The sequence below is a fragment of the Salmo trutta genome, chromosome 9, assembly GCF_901001165.1.
Source record: "Salmo trutta chromosome 9, fSalTru1.1, whole genome shotgun sequence".
Taxonomy (NCBI): domain Eukaryota; kingdom Metazoa; phylum Chordata; class Actinopteri; order Salmoniformes; family Salmonidae; genus Salmo; species Salmo trutta.
Window position 1 is genome coordinate 14,480,679 of NC_042965.1, and position 22,381 is coordinate 14,503,059.

Sequence of the window (22,381 nt, forward strand, 5' to 3'; positions counted from 1 at the left end):
GTGGTAGGGGTTGGATTTTACGCATTGTCTGTCTGGAGGATCCCTCACTACTCTTTGACCAGTTGGGGTTTTTAGTGATCTTGGGCTTTTGCTTATTACTGTTCACTGCCCATCAAGTAGTGTCCTGTACGACGCATCGCTGCAATGGCACGGTAATCAGGTGTAAATGCAAGTGTGTTTGGGAGCGTGTACGAGGTGTGTGTGTGTGTGTGTGTTTCTCTGTCGGAGGGAGACTGGTGCCAAGCAGTTTTAACACAGGTCTGTAACAAAGGGATCACTTATGTGCTTTTCTTTTCCACCTTTTCCCTTCTGTTTAACAAGCACTTTCAACCTTCTCATGTCTCTGTCCAAGAAGACTTTATAGCCGTTTCCTGGAACAGGACATAGCTGTTTGTTTATTATCTATTTTGTTTTGTTGAATTTGCTTTTAAAGAGCATTACATTGATGTAGAATTAAAGGAAAATAAAATGGTCTATTTCCATCTATCATTTGCTAGCCGGAATCATTTCTCATGCAAACGTTAATGATATGTAAGCTGTATGGTGTTAAAAAAAGAAAAGGGCATCTTGACACATTGCCAGGGTAGCTCAATCATGTTTAATGTGTGTACATTTTTCAAAAATCAAGAAAACCTTTAGTTATTGTCTTGTATCGATGTATACTCATTGAATGCAAATTCATGTGAATTTACGACAGAAAAACACAAACCCAAAAATCAAGGTAAAACTACTACTGCTCTGAAATACTCATGCTCTTTGATGTGACTAATGAAGCTTTTTTTGTTGTTGTTGATTTGTTTGAAAAAGAAGCGATTTAAAACCCTGACAATTACTGGACTTCATAGATAGTTCACTGCACAGAAGTAAGAACAGGACATCTGTACCATAATAAGCAGCTGCAGACTCCAGAACAAGCTGGGGGCATGGTTAGCCAGCTCCACTGCCTGCTGTTTCAAATCAGACCAAGCTTATAGGCTTCTTATTCATCTTAGGTATAGTTAAACAACACAAGGAACACTTGTAGCAAAACATTTGTCTGTTAGAAAGTATGGTAAGATACGAATTATTAAGCAATCATATGCAATTAGATATCAAAGTCCGTCTAGTCAAGAGGACCATACAAAGTTGATCCAAAAAGAAGACTGGTCATGTAGAAACAATGAATTTAGAATCCTGTTCAAAGTAAACCTCAAGTGAAAAGCTCATGTGCATTGCTCTCTTGGAACACGTTTTATTTAAACAGTACATGGGTTATTGAATGTTGGCATGATTGACCGGCCATAGAAAAGCAAAAACTACAGTATTGCATCTGGGATGATGAGATTTTGAGATTGGATTTCGAGTCTCCCTGCAACATAATTTCTCTCCCTGCAACATCATTAGAAACACTTCCTTAAAAAATATAGACTTGGCTTTACCAGCCTATTATTCCCTTATCTATAAAAACTGGAACAACAATATTTACAACTTGATTTTAGTACTTATAAACAATGTATCATAGATCCATAGGGTTTCCCTGCAAACGCTGCTCTGTTAAACAACCATTGCCATGAATACACATATCAGAAAGGAGATGATTGTCAAAGAAAATGTCCCCAGTGCAACAGTGTATGTGTTGGTAAATGGATCACGATTGCACTATATACAGGCGATGGGGAATGACTTGGTTTTCTGGTTGGTCTCCCCTCGATGGCGTAGCCATGTGCAGAGTGAACAGAGGCTCACACAGCTCCTCTCCTAAGCCTCTCCTTGTGTCACTCACACAGAAGACTGGTCCCATACCTAAAATACAGAGAGAGCCATAGAAGATCAACTCTACTCATGTGGGTCATTCCACCAATTAGGTTCCTTTTGAGTAGTGTAACTTGGTGAAGAAGAAATCTCCTCATTTTAACATTCTCTCATAAAGAGCACATTTTCAACTTAATAAAAATCTACATTTTCTCATCTCTGTAAAAATAAAAAATACTATTAAGTGCCTGTCAACAAGTAAGTGCCAAATAAAATAGCAGGTTTATGACTTCATCTAAATCTGCCATGAATGGAAGCTTGTGTGCAACAGGGAGGGGCGATAACCATTTGTTACAACATTTCTAGCCTATCTATGGGTAACAGTGACGTGTTATGTTCGACCCACTCAGTTTTCCACCACAAAACACCAGGAAATGGCCAAAAACAGAACTAACTCGTCTGCTTTTACACTATGATTTGACTATTAGATGTTCAATGTCTCTTTAAAAAAAATGTTTTATAATAATGAATAGTTTGACCATATTAAAACGAGCGTTCAGTTCACGTAACAGGGTTGACCTTAAAATGAATCACTAATGACATGATATAAATAATCTTCAGAATTGACTTCGTCAAAGCAACAAAATAACTAGGGCTTTACTATGATGGTGATAACTTGGAGAAATGTTGGGGTTAAGTGGGTTAAAATCTTCCTAGAAGTCACTGTGTGCACAGCTGGCCATGTCAAAATGCTGAATTTTGACACTTTAGCAAGTCTATTCATATAAAAAAATCGGATTTATTGAATTTTCCGTGTCTATCTTAAAGGGCACTTCATTTAATATAACAAGCTTTTACAATTATATATTTATGCACAATATCTACCTAAAATATTAATGGGACGCAAAAGGCACTCATTTCGTGGAATGACCCATGTAATGGACTGTATTGAGTGTACCAGCTTCACAATCAATCCTAACATTTTTGGCCAATTGATGTAATAGTGATGGAATTCCTAGTGTGGGCGTGTATGACTGTACCTTATTGACAGGGGTGAGCTGTGTGCGGCGGTCAGAGCCGGTGTGGAGACGTTGGTGGTCGTCAAACCTCCCAGGGGATCTCTCTCTGCGGCTGTCTAGTCTGGGGCCTGGGGACTTCTCTCTGTCCAGCAGGCGTGCTGGGGACTTGTCCCGCCGGAACTCGGTTCGGCCCTCCCGGTAGCGGTGTGGTGTGCTGGGCTCACGGTGAAGCCCCTCATGGCTGCCAGGGCCTGAGGCCAGACGCTTGGAGATGTGCTCTGTGTATGTGGGTGGACCTCTCTTACTGGGGCTGCTGTAGAGACAAACAGAAGACAAATAAATGTATGGAGACAAATAAGCTGTTGTTGTTTCAGCTCCAATTAGATAAAAGTCAGAGATAAAACCATGACCATACAGATTTGGGCTTTAATTGGCAAAATAACAATGGCTGTGATACACTGAGCGAACAAAAAAATAACACCTTGCTAATATTGAGTTGCACCCATTTGCCCTCAGAGTACACAATCCACGTCTCAAGGATTAAAAATACTTCTTTAACCCGTCTCCTCCCCTTCATCTACATTGATTGTAGTGGATTTAAGTGACATCAATAAGGGATCATAGCTTTCACCTTGTCAGTCTGTCATGGACAGAGCATGTGTTCTTAATGTTTTGTACACTCGGTGTATATTTGGCTTCCAATGCAAACTCAGAACAGTAGGTGGCACTGAAGCCCCTTTCAACATTTAGCACAAGACTTGTGACGCAGTGTATCTAGTATTCTGGAGTTTCCTTTGTTTACTTGTATGTGCATCTACTACCCTTCACCATAGATTTAGTTGATGGTCCAGTAGTTCCGGTCCATTAGCTAAAAGTTAGGGGTCTGGAACATGACAGAGAGTTCTCACCCGCGGCTGGAGCCGGTCCTCTGCAGCTCCCCAGACTCCCTGACCAGGTTGCCCTTGCAGCAGATAACCCGCAGCTTGTTCTGATAGGACGAGGCCAGGTAGATGGCCCCGGAGGAGATTGCTGGACCCAGGTAACGGGGGTTAGGGATGTCCAGATGGGCTAGAACTGGAGGGCTACACACAGGTACACAGACACAGGCCTAATTTATACCTGCTTCTAACATGCTTCCTTTGTCCTGATCTTATCCACATTGTGATTGTGCCCACGTTGTAGCCGTTACATCTACACATGGTAGTAAAATGTGTCTCTTTATGCAACAGATATTCTTTCAAAATAATATTTGTATTTATTTCACATAAAAATACATCCCCTCGTGAATGGTCTACCATATAGACAGATTAGACAGATTTGGACAGCAATGCTAAAGAAAAAAGGACAAATTCAAAATGAGAGACTACAAGGACAAAACTCTTGATGCTGCAATGATGATGAAAATATCTCATAAACCAAGAGAAGAATTGCTAAAAACTCAACCAAAGAAGAAAAACAACGCAGCTGTCTTTTGCACCAAGTACACCGAGTGTTTGGAGAAATTGAAAGCAATCCTGAAAAAGCACTGGCATATTCTGCAATCGCACACCACTTCAAGGAACCCCCACTGGTGGTCTATAAGCGTGATCGCAATATTGGAGATCTGGCCTGCCCCCTGACCCCACTCAAACACTCTTGACACCTATTCCAAATGGGAACTACAAATGTGGCTCATGCGCACAGTGCAAAAGCACTATAAAAACATCCTTCTTCAGACACCCACATACAGGTGGAAAAATCCCTGTTAGGGATATCATCTCATGCAAGACCAAGGGAGTAATCTATCTCATCACCTGTTCATGTGGAAAAGCCTATGCAGGACAAACGAAGACAATTAAAACAACGCATAGCTGAACACCGCAGCTCAATCAGGTGTAAGAACATTGACTATCCAGTAGCAGCTCACTTTGTTGAAGCTAACCATCCAATCTCCTCCCTCAAATACACAGGCGTTGAGCATGTTGCTCTACCAAGGAGAGGAGGTAACATGGAGATCCTACTACTATAAAGGGAGGCTTACTGGATATCCTGTCTAAAAACATTGACCCCTAGTGGTCTGAATATTGACTTTGATCTCAGGCCCTTATGAACAATTCTCTCTTTTATGAACAGTTTTATTAATTGATCTATTCTTTGTACAGCTTATCAGCGTACACCCAATATGTTCCCCCGTTGATGATGCTTCTTATGCATTATGGTTGAACCAAAAGATTACATGGAACAAAACAAATGAAATGAAATAGGAAACAATTAAATATGTGAAATTGAATTAAACAATAATGTATGTTGATGCTAATATTATGTACAATATTAAATTGTTTCCATATGATAACGATAGCCTAATATATTAAATATGCCATAAACTATAGTTTTTTAACAGTTTCACTCGATTCATTCTAATTGACTTAATAATTATGACACACCCCTCACTATTATCGTTGGTTGCACTAATTGCTCTGTTTGTCCACATAACCTGATTCAAGAGTTCATGACATTACCCTGAAGAAGGCACAGTGATGCTGAAAGGTTGGTGATTTACCCAATAAATTACTGGGAGTCTATATATGGTGTGTGAGGGTTAGGGTTATATTGATGCCATAAGGTAATAGTGTGACTTGTCAATGATTTTAGAGGGCAAGATAATGATGGCTTAAATGGTTTCACTGTCCAGATCTGTCTACACTTGTAAGATATCCAAACACAATGCTTTTCTGACTACCTCCGGATGTGGTCAGAAAGATCACAATCGGATCACAATGTGTCTTAATCGTTTACATCTGTCTGAAAATGTGAGCACAATCAGAATGTTGACAAGATCAGGACAAAGGATGCATTGTTAGAACCAGGTATAAACAGGGCTATAAATGCAGGGTTAGGATCAAGGCCTAGATTCAATCAGCTAGAGCATTAACCAACGTTAAACAGCGTTGGCCGACATCTGCATGAAATATGTTTTGGCGGTGTTGGACGTGTAACTGCTGTACGAGCTGGCAAATACCGTAGGTGAGCGGCTTCTTGTGTGTCACAAAACACCCCTTTCATTATTATTCCTACTGCGTTAAGACATCTCGGCTACGCAAAGCGAACGTATGTGCTCACATACTCCCTAAAGACCTTCGCTTGAAAAACGATAAACTGCAATATTACTGTTTGTCCCTCTTGAGCCATCGTAGCAACAACATAGGAAGAAACACTTCCTCTAAACAGTCAGAATTCATTTAGATGTTTCTGCCAAGGAGGTCTTTGTCATGCAATTTTAACTAAGAGGTTTGGTTCAGTATTCTTAAGTGAAATGTGCATGAAAACTAGTCCTCTCTTGTTGGATGACAACAAACACTTAATGTTTAGGAGTAGTACTGTTATGACAACAAACACTCCTACTTGGAGTAGTACTGTTGACCAATCACTGACGAAGGGGTGTAGACTTCGGCTACTAAAGTCTTTGCACGAACAGCCCCCCAAAAAACCTGCCAAAGACCAAAATGAACAAAAACGTCACAAAATGTTGTCATAACGCAGAAACTGTTTAGCTTTTAAAAGTTAAAAATGACACTAGGAAGTGTAGGCTCTATCGATTTTAGATATAATGTCAAACCATTGTTAGGCTAATGTATGTTTTCAGGTTCATTTGGATGGGGGGGATTTATAGCCATTTATATCAGTATTATTCCAATGTTTGAACTTTTTAAGCTTACTGTATGCTTCCCAGTAGAAACAGTTTGCGCATATATCATGGAAACATTTTTGTATGTTTTTTTGTCTTTGGCAGGGTTTTTTCCTGGTATTCATGCAAAATAAAAATATTGAGTCACAATTCGGTAGCCTGAAGTCCATGCCCCTTCGTCAGTGATTGGTCAACAGCATGTGTCAGTGTGTGGGTCCAGTGTGTGTGCATAGGGTCAGTGCAAAAAACAATCAATGCAGGTAGTCAGAGAAGCCATTTGATTAACTATTAGCAGTCTTGTTTAGCAGTCGTATGGCTTGGGGGTAGAAGCGGTTCAGGGTCCTGTGGGACGTTCTCACCACCCTCTTCCAGAAGGACAACCATCTCTGCAGCACTCCACCAATTAGGCCTTTATGGTAGAGTGGCCAGACGGAAGCCACCCCTCAGTAAAGGCACATGACAGCCCACTTGGAGTTTGCCAAAAGGCGCCTAAAGACTCTCAGACCATGAGAAACAAGATTCTCTGGTCTGATGAAACCAAGCTTGAACTCTTTGGCCTGAATGCCAAGCATTACGTCTGGAGGAAACCTGGCACCATCCCTACGGTGACGCATGGTGGTGGCAGCATCATGCTGTGGGGATGTTTTTCAGTGGCAGGGACTGGGAGACTAGTCAGGATCGAGGGAAAGATGAATGGAGCAAAGTACAGAGAGATCTTTGATGAAAACCTGCTCCAGAGCGCTCAGGACCTCAGACTGGGCCGACGGTTCCCCTTCCAACAGGACAATGACCCTGAAGCACACAGCCAAGACTAAGAAGGAATGATTTCGGTACAAGTCTCTGAATGTCCTTGGGTGGCCCAGCCAGAGCCCGGACTTGAACCCGATCAAACATCTCTGGAGAGACCTGAAAATAGCTGTGCAATGACGCTCCCCATCCAACCTGACAGAGCTTGAGAGGATCTGCAGAGAAGAATGGGAGAAACTCTCCAAATACAGGTTTGCTAAGCATGTAGCATCATACCCAAGAAGACTCAAGGCTATAATCACTGCCAAAGGTGCTTCAACAAGGTACTGAGAAAAGGGTCTGAATACTTTTTTTCTTTTCTTTTTTTTACCTGTTTTTGCTTTGTCATTATGGGGTATTGTGCATAGATTGATGAGGGGGAAAAAACCAATTGAATCAATTTTAGAATAAGGCTGTGACGTAACAAAATGTGGAAAAAGTCAAGGGGTCTGAATACATTCCGAATGAACTGTATGTGTATTAAAGTAGTAAAAAGTTAAGTATTTGGTCCCATAGTCATAGAACACAATGACTACATCAAGCTTGTGACTCATTTGTTGGATGCATTCGCTGTTTGCTTGGGTTGTGTTTCAGATTATTTTGTGCCCAATATATATTCATGTGAAATAATGTATTATGACATTTTGGGGTAACTTTTATTGTAAATAAGAATAGAACACTTCTACATTAATGTGAATGCTACAATGATTACGGATAATCCTGACTGAATTGTGAAAAAGAATAACAAATATCATACACCCCCAAAAATTCTAACCTCCCCTGTTATTGTAGTGGTGAGAGGTTAGCATGTCTTGGGGGTATGCTATTTGTGCCTCTGTAACTTTCTCACTCATCATTATTCACAATTCATTCAGGTCTATCTGCAATCATGGTAGCATCCACATTAATGTAGAAGTGTTGAGAAACATTATTCTATTCTTATTTCCAATAAAAATGACTCCAAAATGACACAACCCATGTGTGTGAGGTGTATACCTTCATTTCAAAGTAGATTTGTTTAAGATTACCAAGAAAAACTGTATGACCCTGATTTAGCCCACAGCAGTAAAAGGTTAAAAGGTTAACGCAAGCTGCTTGTGGATTTGACAGCTTCAGTTCCACCTCTGACACTGCCAAAACAACCGATGCGGATGTCAATCTGATTTCATCTAGCCCAAAGTCTGGAAATACAATACCCATCATTCAATTCAGAGAGTTGAGAGGAATTAATAACATCATGCTAAAATCAATAATGTCTGCCATTTAGCACAATGGATGAATAGAAAATGAAAATCAGACATGGGGGAACGCTATTGGAGATCACTTATCTATTATTGTCTGTGTTCTTCTCAATTTGTGGCATTGATTGTGGTCACATAGGCCTACTCAGACATACTGCTGCGTTTGTCAGGTGCAAGTTCTTATTGTGTGACTTTTGTGTTTCGGACGTTTTTTTATTTACCCAAGTGCAGCATGTCCCTGAACCTCGATCACATCCAAGGAGTTAAAGTATGTCACAAACAGGTAGGGCTCTCTGTAAGCTGTTCAAGACAGATAAGGAAAGGGTTACATTACAAAAGTCACGACATACACTACTGGTACTCAGATTCACATTTCTAGCAGTGTTCTTGTTCTGACAATACTACATCAAATCCACCACAACGCATACCACTTTGTTAGAACTGTACTATGTGAAGATACAGCTACTGTATACTGTACACACCAAAGGCCAGGGGCAGACGACTCCATTTAATTTCTTCAGTGCGGCTCCTTCGTCCGTATGCGTCCACAAACACTCCAAACTCTGTGACAGAACAATAGTCATTAACTACTGTGTCGATGAATGTACCTTGGAATGTTTTACAATCATTCTGTGGTTGTGTGGGGAGCAATACAACACAATTTTATGCGATATGTACAGTAAAACAGGTAATACAATATCACCACGGTAAGATTAATTTATTGCAATTGCAAATATCAAGCCAGATCTCACCATGGAAGCAGAGCAAGTACTCCTCCTTCTGCTGAGTGCTGGTGACCTGCATTATGGAGATGGGGAAGCTGTGGCAGGAGGAAGCAAACACCGCCGAGGCCAGCGACATGTCCTTCTTATCCAGGAACTCTACAAGGGCGACACAGTGTATAACACGCTCTCTGTCCCAGATAGGGTGGCAGGTAGCCTAGTGGTTAAGAGCGTTAGGCCTGTAACTGAAATGTCACTGGTTCTAATCCTGAGCCGAATAGGTGAAAAATGTGTTGCTGTGCCCTTGAGCAAGGCACTTAACCCTAAATGCTCATGCAAGTTGTTCTGGATAAGCGCATCTGCTGAATGACTAAAATGTAAATCTAGAATCAGCATTAGATTAACCATGGAAATGATTTAGTGGCATCAACCTTTAACACGTGAATAGTAGAGTGGCTCATTTACATGTAGCATTTTTGGATTGGTCACATTTCAGTTTCTGGTACTCACGAGTTCCAGTGGGTTTACTGAGAGAAACGACCAACAAGGAAAACCACTAACCCTCCAGGACATACTGCTTCATCTCAATCTCGTAGAACTTGTTGGTGCCGATGATGATGCTGTAGCTGGTCAGGTGGATGCAGCTGCAGGGCTCCAGAGTCTCTATCTCCTGATGGAGGGGTGCAGGAAGGAGGACGTTAGAGAACTAGCGAGGGAACACAACTGATGGACTGATAGGAGGAACAGACTTTTCTTCAGTTGCAGTTCAATATAAATGAGGTGCACGTCTAGTCACTGTGAGCTGTCTTGTGGGTCAATTTAATTTCCTCTGTAACCAGAAAGTGATGTGTTCATCGTTCCATCTGATCATTTGTTTCAACTTTTGAGGTGATACTCACCTTGCGAATGCAGAACTTGTTGAGATTGTCATTGTAACGCAGAATTGTAATCTTGTTAGGCATTGCTGCACAGATACAAGGCCCATTATCTATCTGTAGACAGACACATCCACAAAGTCAGTGACAGTTATGATAAGCATTTCTTCGGCCAAAGGATGACCAATTGAATCAATGCCCCCAAACCACTGAAAAACCACTAGACCTACTCTGCCTGCAGAGAAGAGGTGGCAGCCCTTGACCGTCTCAAAGATAAATGGTTCCAGTTCAGACTGGGCGGGCAGGTGGGACTGGGCCAGAGACTGCTTCACCTTTTTAATCTCCACCAGACACAGCGCCCTCTCATCCCCTACAGGCCAAACACAGACATTACCCCTCCCTTCAATTCTGTCTGACTGACAAAGAAATGAGACAGTTGACGATGTGCTGTATATATGTGCTGTTATCACTGATTGAGTCAAGTCGGCTTTCATACCAACAATCATCAGCAGCTTCTCATGCTCCTTCATGATGTGGATCTGGAAGACGGAGCCCAGGCCAGGGATGTGGGTCAGGGAGTTTTTGATCACATTCAGGGCGTACAGACCCTCCTCAGAGCCCACTAACACTATCTGTGAGAGTGGAAAGAACACACGTCACTTGTAGTGCACTGTACACTGTGGGACTACATGAAGGGCATATGTTATCAACTCACATGTAAAAGTGGTAAGGCGGAAGAAAAAACCCATCAACCCATACTACTCAAAAGTCTAGTTTGCTCTTCATTATATTACCTGGTCTGTGAGGGGGAGAGTACAGTTGATGTCAAGCCTGTCATCTCCCTCCAGCTTCAGCAGAGAGTTCCCAAGAAGTTTCTGGTGGACGGGAGACAGAAACACAGGGTCAGAAGGCTCACAGCTTCAGTATGGTGGGAGAGGCACAGTCGGGAAGCTGTCAGGCTTTGTATAGGAACAGAAAGAGGGTCTATATTAAGGTAGTTGGGTGGGTGCAGAAACAGGGTAATCAGGCAGAGTGAACAGGGGGTAGAGAGACTCCACAAAAGGGGTGTCAAACTCATTCCACGGAGGGCTGAGTTTCTGTGTGTTTTTGGGTTTTCCAATCAGCTAAAGACCTAGACAACCAGATGAGGGGAGTTCCTTACTAATTAGCGAACTTAATTCATCAACCAAGGATAAGGATGGAACGAAAACCCACGGACATCCGGCCCTCCGTGAAATGAGTTTGACACGGGCTCTACATGGTAAGAAGTGAAAGCTGATGGTACTACCGGACAGACCACTTGTCCTGGCTACAGGAAGGCCTATCGTGTGCATAGGGCTGGTTATATCACTGTAATAGGCTTTGTGATGAGTATGTTCACTCATCGTGAAAGTTGAACACCTCGCAAAACGTGACACATCTAACATTTGTGTAAAGATTATATACAGTGAAAAAAGCTATCCAATGATCTGATCACAATACATCTAATCAAAGATATTGAACCAAAGATAGTTGCCAGGTGCTACAACAGTCAGACAATCACTCACAGTAAACACAACTTTGATAAGACAATAGAGGAAAGGATGGTGAGGACAGCCAGCGTGTGGTCACAGCGTGAGGTGAACAGCAGGAAAGATGACCACGCACTCAAGACAAACATGCACAGAATTATTCTGTTTTGTCATTGTAAATGTTGTACTGTAATCGTAAATGTATTATAATTGTAACTGTGTGTATAAAGTGCCTGTGTGTCTGGTATCAACAGGAAAGCAGACAAAAGTAGCCTCGTTAGACTCTACCTGGACCAGAGGAGACAGAACCATCTGTTTTTTGGACACAGCAGCCTATGTGCAGTGACACCCCATGGGGCAGGCAGAATAGAGCAAATCAACAAAACATGCCCACATACAGGGACATACAGTATGACATGATGAAAAAGCAACAAACAGGAATGAGAGAGAGAAAGAGAGAGAGAAAGTGAGAGAGAGAAGAAGAGGGACAATTAACGCCACATATAAGAGACATCGTGGATTATTTATAAACCTTTACTACTGCAGTAAATGATTAAAAAACAAAACAATTCACAATTATTTATACAGATTTAATGGATGGATGCATTATACTCAGGGTCCTATCAAGCATACAAGTATGCTGTATCGAAGAAAAAATCTGATGGTAAATGTAAAGTATAACCCTCATACAGTAAAAATGCTGTTTTAACCTTTGATGAGTCAGACCTCAGGCATCTAAACAGAGCACCGACCTTAAAAGACAATAGCCAGGGAAACAGGTCTATATATCCATCTGGTATTAATAACAGATATATAATGTAGGTGAAAGCTGAATGAGGATCGACACTTTCCACCATTTACCAAACTCTTATAGTTAACAATGAGTTCTCTCTTGTTGCTGAGTGAGCCCTGTCATTAACTGTTGAGAGTTGAGCACAACCAGGATGTGGACATGAAGCTAGGGCTAGAGTTGAACCAGAATGTGGACATGAAGCTAGGTTTAGGGTTGAACCGGGATGTCGACATGAAGCTAGGGTTAGGGTTGCACTGGGATGTGGACATGAAGCTAGGGTTAGAGTTGAACTGGGATGTGGACATGACGTTAGGGTTAGGGTTGAACTGGGATGTGGACATGACGTTAGGGTTAGAGTTGAACTGGGATGTGGACATGACGTTAGGGTTAGAGTTGAACTGGGATGTGGACATGAAGCTAGGGTTAGGGTTGAACTGGGATGAGGACATGAAGCTAGGGTTAGAGTTAAACTGGGATGTGGACATTATTTTTTATTTTTTATTTTAATTCAATTTTTTAAATTATTTTACCCCTTTTTTCTCCCCAATTTCGTGGTATCAAATTGGTAGTAGTTACAGTCTTGTCTCTTCGCTGCAACTCCCGTACGCACTCGGGAGAGGCGAAGGTCGAGAGCCATGCGTCCTCCGAAACACAACCCAACCAAGCCGCACTGCTTCTTGATACAATGCACATCCAACCCGGAAGCCAGCCGCACCAATGTGTCGGAGGAAACACCGTACACATGGCGACCTGGTCAGCGTGCACTGCGCCCGGCCCGCCACAGGAGTCGCTGGTGTGTGATGAGACAAGGATATCCCTGCCGGCCAAACCCTCCCTAACCCGGACGATGCTGGGCCAATTGTGCACCGCCCCATGGGCCTCCCGGTCGCGGCCGGCTGCGACAGAGCCTGGACTCGAACCCAGAATCTCTGGTGGCACAGTTAGACCACTGCGCCACCCGGGAGGCCACGGACATGAAGCTAGGGATAGAGTTGAACCGGGATGTGGACATGAAGCTAGGTTTAGGGTTGAAACGGGATGTGGACATGAAGCTAGGGTTAGGGTTGAACCAGGATGTGGACATGAAGCTAGGGTTAGGGTTGAACCGGGATGTGGACATGAAGCTAGGGTTAGGGTTGAACTGGGATGTGGACATGAAGTTAGGGTTAGAGTTGAACTGGGATGTGGACATGAAGCTAGGATTAGGGTTGAACTGGGATGTGGAGATAAAGCTAGGATTAGGGTTGAACTGGGATGTGGACATGAAGCTAGGATTAGGGTTGAACTGGGATGTGGAGATAAAGCTAGGATTAGGGTTGAACTGGGATGTGGACATGAAACTAGGGATAGGGTTGAACTGGGATGTGGACATGAAGCTAGGATTAGAGTTAAACTGGGATGTGGACATGAAGTTTTTTTTTATTTTTAATTTTAATTCAATTTTTTAAATTATTTTACCCCTTTTTTCTCCCCAATTTCGTGGTATCGAATTGGTAGTAGTTACAGTCTTGTCTCATCGCTGCAACTCCCGTACGCACTCGGGAGAGGCGAAGGTCGAGAGCCATGCGTCCTCCGAAACACAACCCAACCAAGCCGCACTGCTTCTTGATACAATGCACATCCAACCCGGAAGCCAGCCGCACCAATGTGTCGGAGGAAACACCGTACACATGGCGACCTGGTCAGCGTGCACTGCGCCCGGCCCGCCACAGGAGTCGCTGGTGTGTGATGAGACAAGGATATCCCTGCCGGCCAAACCCTCCCTAACCCGGACGATGCTGGGCCAATTGTGCACCGCCCCATGGGCCTCCCGGTCGCGGTCGACTGCGACAGAGCCTGGACTCGAACCCAGAATCTCTGGTGGCACAGTTAGACCACTGTGCCACCCGGGAGGCCACGGACATGAAGCTAGGGTTAGAGTTGAACTGTGATGTGGACATGAAGCTAGGGTTAGAGTTGAACTGGGATGTGGACATGAAGCTAGGGTTAGAGTTGAACTGGGATATGGACAAGAAGCTAGGGTTAGGGTTGAACCGGGATGTGGACATGAAGCTAGGGTTAGAGTTGAACTGGGATGTGGACATGAAGCTAGGTTTAGGGTTGAACCAGGATGTGGATATGAAGCTAGGGTTAGGGTTGAACTGGGATGTGGACATGAAGTTAGGGTTACAGTTGAACTGGGATGTGGACATGAAGCTAGGGTTAGGGTTGAACTGGGATGTGGACATGAAGCTAGGATTAGGGTTGAACTGGGATGTGGAGATAAAGCTAGGATTAGGGTTGAACTGGGATGTGGACATGAAGCTAGGGTTAGGGTTGACCTGGGATGTGGACATGAAGCTAGGACTAGGGTTGAACTGTGATGTGGACATGAAGCTAGGGTTAGGGTTGAACTGGGATGTGGACATGAAGCTAGGATTAGGGTTTAACTGGGATGTGGACATGAAGCTAGGATTAGGGTTGAACTGGGATATGGACATGAGGCTAGGTGTTAGGGTTGTGGATGAGGCTAGGGTTAGGGTTGAACTGGGATGTGGACATGAAGCTAGGATTAGGGTTGAACTGGGATGTAGACATGAAGCTAGGTTTAGGGTTGAACTGGGATGTGGACATGAAGCTAGGGTTATTGTTAGGGTTAGGGTTAAGGCTGCGGTTAGGTTAGGTTAGGGCTAGGCAGTGGTGTAAAGTACTTCAGTAAAAATACTTTAATGTACTACTTAATTGTACTGAACAAAAATATAAACACAACATGTAAAGTGTTGGTCACATGTTTCATGAGCTGAATTAAAAGATCACAGAAATGTTCCATATGCACAGTAAGCGTATTTCTCTCAAATTCTGTGCACAAATTTGTTTTCATCCCTGTTGTGAGCATTTCTCCTTTGCCAAGATAATCCATCCACCTGACAGGTGTGGCATATCAAGAAGCTCATTAAACAGCATGATCATCACACAGGTGCACCTTGTGCTGGGGACAATAATAGGTCACTCTAAAATGGTCAGTTTTGTCACACAACACAATGCCACAGATGTATCAAGTTTTGTGGGAGAATGCCATTGCCATGCTGACTGCAAGAATGTCCACCAGAGCTTTTGTCAGATAATTGAATGTTAATTTCTCTACCATAAGCCGCCTCCAACGTCATTTTAGAGAATTTGGCAGTACGTCCAACCGGCCTCACAACCGCAGACTACGTGTATGGCATATTTGGGCTAGCGGTTTGCAGATGTCAACGTTGTGAACAGAGTGCCCCACGGTGGCGGTGGGGCTATGGTATGGGCAGGAATAAGCTACGGACAATGAATAGAATAGAATTTTATCGATGGTAATTTAAATGCACAGAGATACCATGACGAGATCCTGAGACCCATTGTTGTGTCATTCATCCGCCGGCATCACCTCATGTTTCAGCATGATAATGCACGGCCCCATGTCGCAAGGATCTGTACACAATTACTGGAAACTGAAAATGTCATGGCCTGTATACTCACCAGACATATCACCCATTGAGCATGTTTGGGATGCTCTGGATCGACGTGTTCCAGTTCCTGCCAATATCCAGCAACTTCGTACAGCCATTGAAGAGGAGTGGGACAACATTCCACAGGCCACAATCAACAGCCTGATCAACTCTATGTGAAGGAGATGTGTCACGCTGCATGAGGCAAATGGTGGTCACACCAGATACTGAGTGGTTTTCTGATCCACGCCCCTACCTTTTTTTTAAGGTATCTGTGACCATCAGGTGCATATCTGTATTCCCAGTCATGTGAAATCCATAGACTAGGGCCAAATGAACTTATTTCAATTGGCTGATTTCCTTATACAGTATGAACTGTACTTCAGTGACAACTTTGAAGTAGTTGCATGTTGCATTTACATTTTTGTTCAGTACAGTTTTTGGGGGTATCTGTACTTTACTTTACTATTTATAGTTTTGACAACTTTTACTTTTACTTCACTACATTCCTAAAGAAAATAACAAACTTTCTACTCCATACATTTTCCCTGACACCCAAAAGTACCCGTTACATTTTGAGTTCTTAGCAGGAGAGAAACATTTTCCAATTCATGCACATATCAAGACATCATCCCTGGTCATCCCTACTGCCTCTGATCTGGCAGACTCACTAAACACAAATGCTTCGTTTGTAGTGTTGGAGTGTGCCCTTGGCTATCCATAAAGAAAAAAGAAAAAAGAAAATGGTGCCTTCTGGTTTGCTTAAACCAGTTAAATGTAACTAAATGTATTCGAAATGTAATTATGTATCACAAGAGGGCCATAAAAAACAACTAGTAATGCTGCATATTCAATGAAAGGTTAAAATCTCACCTTTCTGGTAAAAATAGTTCTCAGTTGCTGATGTGTAGTCACTTTTAAGGACAAAAGCTCAAGTCCACAGTACAAATATGATAAAAAAAATGGGCAAATATTAAATATTTTATACAATGTATTTCCTATTCAACAAAACTGTATGAATAAGACTTGAAATGACTTATCTGGTTTGTAAATATAGCATAATCAAATTATAAAATGACTAACTATAAGACTTCACCTTCCTTATAACTGTACAATACATATTTGCATGTTTAGGGTTAGAGAAAATGTGCATATTTTCTAAAGTGAGATGTTCGTTGTGAACAGAGCTCTAGCTTGACTTCCTGAACTCGTTAGGAACTCTCCTTTCATCTCATATTAATCTTGTCCATCTGTGACAAACAGAAAGTGTTTTTTGTTTAAAATCGAATAATTATTTGGATTAATCGCTATAAATCGATCTACCGTGATGACACCACTCTCTAATGCTGCACTACGATGTAATGATTGCAGGCATGTGCTTTGTCAGTGGCTGTGATGTAGGGTTCGGCCAGGAGTTGATGGACAGTCGAAAGAGCGAATGAAATGGTCGGGGCGACATCCATCCCAGCTTCAAGTGTTTTCAGATTTCACATCCTATGTCACACAGGCTCAGAAAATATACTTGGTGTCCATGGGAACAAAAGCCATTTCTCAATGCAACCTAGTTCAATCTACGGTGTCCAGAGATCGATTTATAAGCAAAAATGTCGGTCAGAACCGGTACCAAGAGGATTTATAAGGAATTTTAATTAATTATACTTTTACTTTTGATACTTAAGTATATTTTAGCAATAACATTTACTTTTAATACTTAAGTATATATAAAACCAAATACTTTTAGACACTTCCACAAGTAGTATTTTACTGGGTGACTTTTACTTTACTTTTCATTTTCTATCAAGGTATCTTTACTTTTACTCAAGTATGACAATTGGGTACTTATTCCAGCACTGGGGCTAGGGTAAGGTTTAGGGTTGTGCGTATGTGTGTCAGTAAGTAATTCTACTAATTTAACTCCATAGTGGTGAGTACTGTGGTACTCACTGCATCTGCCTCAGCCTTCTCCCGAGATGCTCGCCCCCCTGCCACCACAGACTCCAGCACGGCCACCCAACGCTGCTTGTCTGGGAAACTGGGAGCCATGAAGTACAGAGTCTGTCCAGGCCAGCACGACGTGTGGGGGTGAGACTCCAGCTTCAGCACATACGGCACATCTACACACATCGCAGCACAGTGAGGGAACGAGGGGAACAGTTAATTTCTAAGCACAGATCATGATACTACTAATAAGGTAATAATAAGTCGGACACAAGTTTGGTGTACCTGACTTTGCCGTGTTGGGCAGCTCAGACGCCCCGACAGCCCCGTGCACCATCACCTCTCCATCAGACAGACACAGCTCAAACTCATCCAGTGGCTTCACTGAGTCTGAACAACACAAACAGAGGGAAATCAACATTCACTAAGAAATACACAGACTAAAAGACACCAACTGGCAGCAATAAAGAACACTGTAAGCTAAAGGAAATAAGAATGAATTGTTACCAAAAAAATAGAAAATTGTTAAACCTATTTCATAATCATATGTACTGTAGGGACAGGAAAGGGAGTGAGACCTTCTCTGGGCTCTGTTTCGTAGATGGTCACCTTGGTCCCATCCAGCACCACATACTTCCTCTCCCAGCCCTGCCCACGCTTCCCATTCCTACAGAACAAACATGTCTGTCACTGGGCCAGCAGCATAGACCATCACAGAGATAGTCAATGTCTAGAACACATGAGGATAATACTGTAGCCTACAACTATACTTTAGTACTAAAGAAACATCTCAGATCAAATCAAATACAGTATGAGGGATTAGCAATCAGTCTAAATGCAATCAACTTGAAGGGTAGGCAGACAGGCAGTGTTGATCTATAGTATGGTCTTATTAGTCACACACCAGAGTTAACAGACCCACCTGGGCTGCTTCATCCACCCCTCCAGGCGAACATGTCCGCTGGCCTCTTTGAGCTGCAGGCCAGGGGAGCTTCCTTTGTCCCGGCACAGCGCCTCAGCCATGTGCAGGGCACAGTCCCCAGGCAGGCCGCACGTGGCAGGAAGGCAGGGGGAGCATTTTGGATGGCACAAAGCATGACATTCTGAAGGAGAGAAGAAAACTGTTCAAACTAGGAATGTCAGAATCACACTACTGTATGAGCCGCCCTTCTGAAAAAGCCTTGCTCAACAGAAATGTGCCTCATCATTGTGATGGGGAGTGGATGGATGGAACGTAACATACCGACACAGGTGGCTGCCTGGCGACCAAAGTGCACGGTATCCAGGCACACAGTACACTTGGCAGCCCTCATGTTGAGTCCCACGGTGAAGCGGTGAGGGGTGTTGTGGTGAATGCTCTCCCTCTGCCTCCCCCTCTCCCTGTCCCTCTGACTGTCCTTCATGCGATGGCCATACTCTGAACACAGCCAGGAAAGACAGTGAGGAGGGACAGTATCTATAGCAACCACAATTATCTTTTTTTTTTCAACAACAAAAAATCCATTGCCCCGTGCCATGTCAGTTGTGCAAGTGAGGCAACGAAAAGGAAGCATTGCCAACATAATGTTAAAATGTTAAAGATAAGAGGATCTGAAATGAAAAGGTAAATCATATTGATCCCATCATTCACCAGTGATCAGTTCATAACTGGAACTTAACGCATGCATCCAGGAATCTTCTCATTGAGGGAACAGGATGAATATGTTCCAACCAGTGGAGGCTGCTGAGAGGAGGACGGCTCATAAGAATGGCTGGAACGGAGTGAACGGAATGGCATTAAACACATAGAAACCAAGTGTTTGATATATTTGATAACGTTCCACTTATTCCGCTCCAGCCATTACCACGAGCCTGTCCTCCCCAATTAAGGTGCCACCAACCTCCTGTGGTTTCTACATTGCGGTAGAAGGTGAAAAGCTGAAAAGAAAACCCCCTCTCTGTAAGGTGTGCAGGTCTGGGTTGCAGTGGTTCAAGGTGCAGAGCAGATAGCTGCCTGAGAGTCAATGGATTGGCGTGTTGGCAAACAGAAGTAAAGGCAATTGCTTCAGATTTCCAAAGCTGTGCACTTAGAGGGAGGAAAGTTTAGCTCAACAACAGAGAACTATGGAAATGTTTTCAGTCTCATTTCTCCAAGTAGAATACAGACACATACACTGTGTCACAAACACATACTGGCTTTTTTAACATGATATGTTGATTTTATGTTAGCTGGTAATGTCCAATCAACCAATATGCTGGTTTGAATTACATTTCTACAATGATTTACCTGACGCAAGCCAGGAATGAAAATGTCTTTATAATTTATGTACAGTACCAGTCAAATGTTTGGACACACCTACTCCTTCAAGGGTTTTTCTTAATTTGTGCTATTTTCTAAATTGTATTGTTACAGTGTTAAAGAAATCTAAATATACGTTATATTTGAGATTCTTCAAAGTAGCCACCCTTTGCCTTGATGACAGCTTTGCACACTCTTGGCATTCTCTCAACCAGCTTCATACAGAATACCTGGAATGCATTTCAATTAACAGGTGTGCCTTGTTAAAGTTAATTTGTGGAATTTCTTTCCTTCTTAATGCGTTTGAGCCAATCAGTTGTGTTGTGACAAGGTAGGGGGGGTATACAGAAGGTAGCCCTATTTTGTAAAAGACCAAGTCCATACTATGGCATGCTCAAATAAGCAAAGATAAACGACAGTCCATCATTACTTTAAGACATGAAGGTCAGTCAATACGGAAAATTTCAAGAACTTTGAAAGTTTCTTCAAGTGCAGTCACACAAACCATCAAGTGCTATGATGAAACTGGCTCTCATGAGGACCGCCACAGGAAAGGAAGACCCAGAGTTACCTCTGCTGCAGAGGATAAGTTCATTAGAGTTACCAGCCTCAGATTGCAACCCAAATAAATGCTTCACAGAGTTCAAGTAACAGACTCAACATCAACTGTTCAGAGGAGACTGTGTGAATCAGGCCTTCATGGTCAAATTGCTGCAAAGAAACCACTACTAAAGGACACCAATAATAATAAGAGACTTGCTTGGGCCGAGAAACCCGAGCATTGGACATTAGACTGGTGGAAATCTGTCCTTCGGTCTGATGAGTACAAATTTGAGATTGTTGGTTCCAACTGCCGTGTCTTTGTGAGACGCAGAGTAGGTGAACGGATGATCTCCGCATGTGTGGTTCCCACCGTGAAGCATGGAAGAGGTCATGTGATGGTGTGGGGCTGCTTTGCTGGTGACACTGTCAGGGATTTATTTAGAATTCAAGGCACACTTAACCAGCATGGCTACCACAACATTCTGCAGCGATACGCCATCCCATCTGGTTTGCGCTTAGTGGGACTATCATTTGTTTTTCAACAGGACAATGACACAAAATACACATCCAGGCTGTGTAAGGGCTATTTGACCAAGAAGGAGAGTGATGGAATGCTGCATCAGATGACCTGGCCTCCACAATCACCTGACCTTAACCCAATTGAGATGGGTTGGGATGAGTTGGACCGCAAAGTGAAGGAAAAGGAGTCAACAAGTGCTCAGCATATGTGGGAACTCCTTCAAGACTGTTGGAAAAGCATTCCTCATGAAGCTGGTTGAGAGAATGCCAAGTGTGTGCAAACCTATCATCAAGGCAAAGGGTGGCTACTTTCAAGAATGTAATTTGTTTAACACTTCTTAGGTTATTACATGATTCCATATGTGTTATTTCATAGTTTTGATGTCTTCACTATTATTCTACAATGTAGAAAATAGTAAAAAATAAAGAAAAACCCTTGAATGAGTAGGTGTGTCCAAACTTTTGACTGGTACTGTATGTAAAGACATGTAAAGTTACATTCTATGAAAATACTTTAGTTATTAACTGAAGTGACGACTAATTCCAGAGCTAGAATAATTTAGTAGAGAGGCATTACTGAAAAGTGGAAACTCCAATACAAGCATTAGAAACCAGAACTTAGCATACCATACTCTAAAGAAACATCTGCCACTTGATCCCAGTGCAGAGCTTTTCAAATCTGGCCCATTCGGAGTGTGGTAGAGAGGCAAAAAGGAAGGGGATAGCAAATTGCGGGCTCCATGAGTTAGGAGAACTTACTTTCAAAAGTGACTCTCCTTCTCTCTGTTGAGTGTGAGAGAAAAAGGACAAAGGTCTAAGGCATTAGGAGGAAGAGGAATCAGGAAAGCTTGCCTGAGTGATTTTAGGTCCAAGTATCTTTATTATGTCAGGGGCGGTCTATTACTTCAATTATACTGCATTATATGGAAATATGGACACAGTGCTGAAGGCCACACAGAGGTCTCATCTGATGCACTCCCATGTCCCCTTTTTCTCCTCCAGAAGGACTCACCCTCGGGGGTGGCAACCTCCTTCCTGCGGCCAGAGTTAGAGGTAGCCAGCAGGCTGCTCGGGCCCTGCTGGTGCTCAGGAGACTTCACCATGGCAGACATCACCATCTGCTGGCGCGTTGTGCCAGGGGTAGCAGGGGTACCACCATGGTCCACAGGCTTGTACTGGACCGCTGGACGTGTGTATATGTGTGAGAGTGAGAGACACATAGAGAGAGAGAGAGAGAGAGAGAGAGAGCGAGAGAGAAAAAGAGAGCGAGAGAGAGAAAGAGAGAGAGAGAGAGAGAGAG

General features: G+C 42.9%; 1 protein-coding gene across 9 annotated transcripts in view; it reads right to left on the reverse strand.

Annotated features, from left to right (window-relative positions):
* Window positions 1-579: 579 nt before the first annotated feature.
* Window positions 580-22,381, reverse strand: part of LOC115199975 (citron Rho-interacting kinase) — a 63,345-nt gene continuing 41,543 nt past the window's right edge. For 4 of the 9 annotated variants that reach the window (XM_029762575.1, XM_029762577.1, XM_029762574.1 and 1 more), the window contains 19 exons: window positions 22,094-22,264; window positions 21,841-21,864; window positions 18,985-19,158; window positions 18,664-18,844; window positions 18,320-18,408; window positions 18,027-18,131; window positions 17,748-17,917; window positions 11,838-11,882; window positions 10,833-10,913; window positions 10,535-10,670; window positions 10,269-10,408; window positions 10,063-10,155; window positions 9,725-9,833; window positions 9,194-9,322; window positions 8,924-9,004; window positions 8,663-8,741; window positions 3,659-3,832; window positions 2,772-3,063; window positions 580-1,782 (listed from right to left, as the gene is read on the reverse strand). In XM_029762575.1, coding sequence (XP_029618435.1) covers window positions 1,759-1,782; window positions 2,772-3,063; window positions 3,659-3,832; window positions 8,663-8,741; window positions 8,924-9,004; window positions 9,194-9,322; window positions 9,725-9,833; window positions 10,063-10,155; window positions 10,269-10,408; window positions 10,535-10,670; window positions 10,833-10,913; window positions 11,838-11,882; window positions 17,748-17,917; window positions 18,027-18,131; window positions 18,320-18,408; window positions 18,664-18,844; window positions 18,985-19,158; window positions 21,841-21,864; window positions 22,094-22,264 — 2,297 coding nt within the window. In that variant the 3' untranslated portion in view covers window positions 580-1,758. The remainder of the gene's footprint in view (window positions 1,783-2,771; window positions 3,064-3,658; window positions 3,833-8,662; window positions 8,742-8,923; window positions 9,005-9,193; window positions 9,323-9,724; window positions 9,834-10,062; window positions 10,156-10,268; window positions 10,409-10,534; window positions 10,671-10,832; window positions 10,914-11,837; window positions 11,883-17,747; window positions 17,918-18,026; window positions 18,132-18,319; window positions 18,409-18,663; window positions 18,845-18,984; window positions 19,159-21,840; window positions 21,865-22,093; window positions 22,265-22,381) is intronic. The other 5 variants (XM_029762581.1, XM_029762580.1, XM_029762578.1 and 2 more) reach the window with 4 other exon arrangements.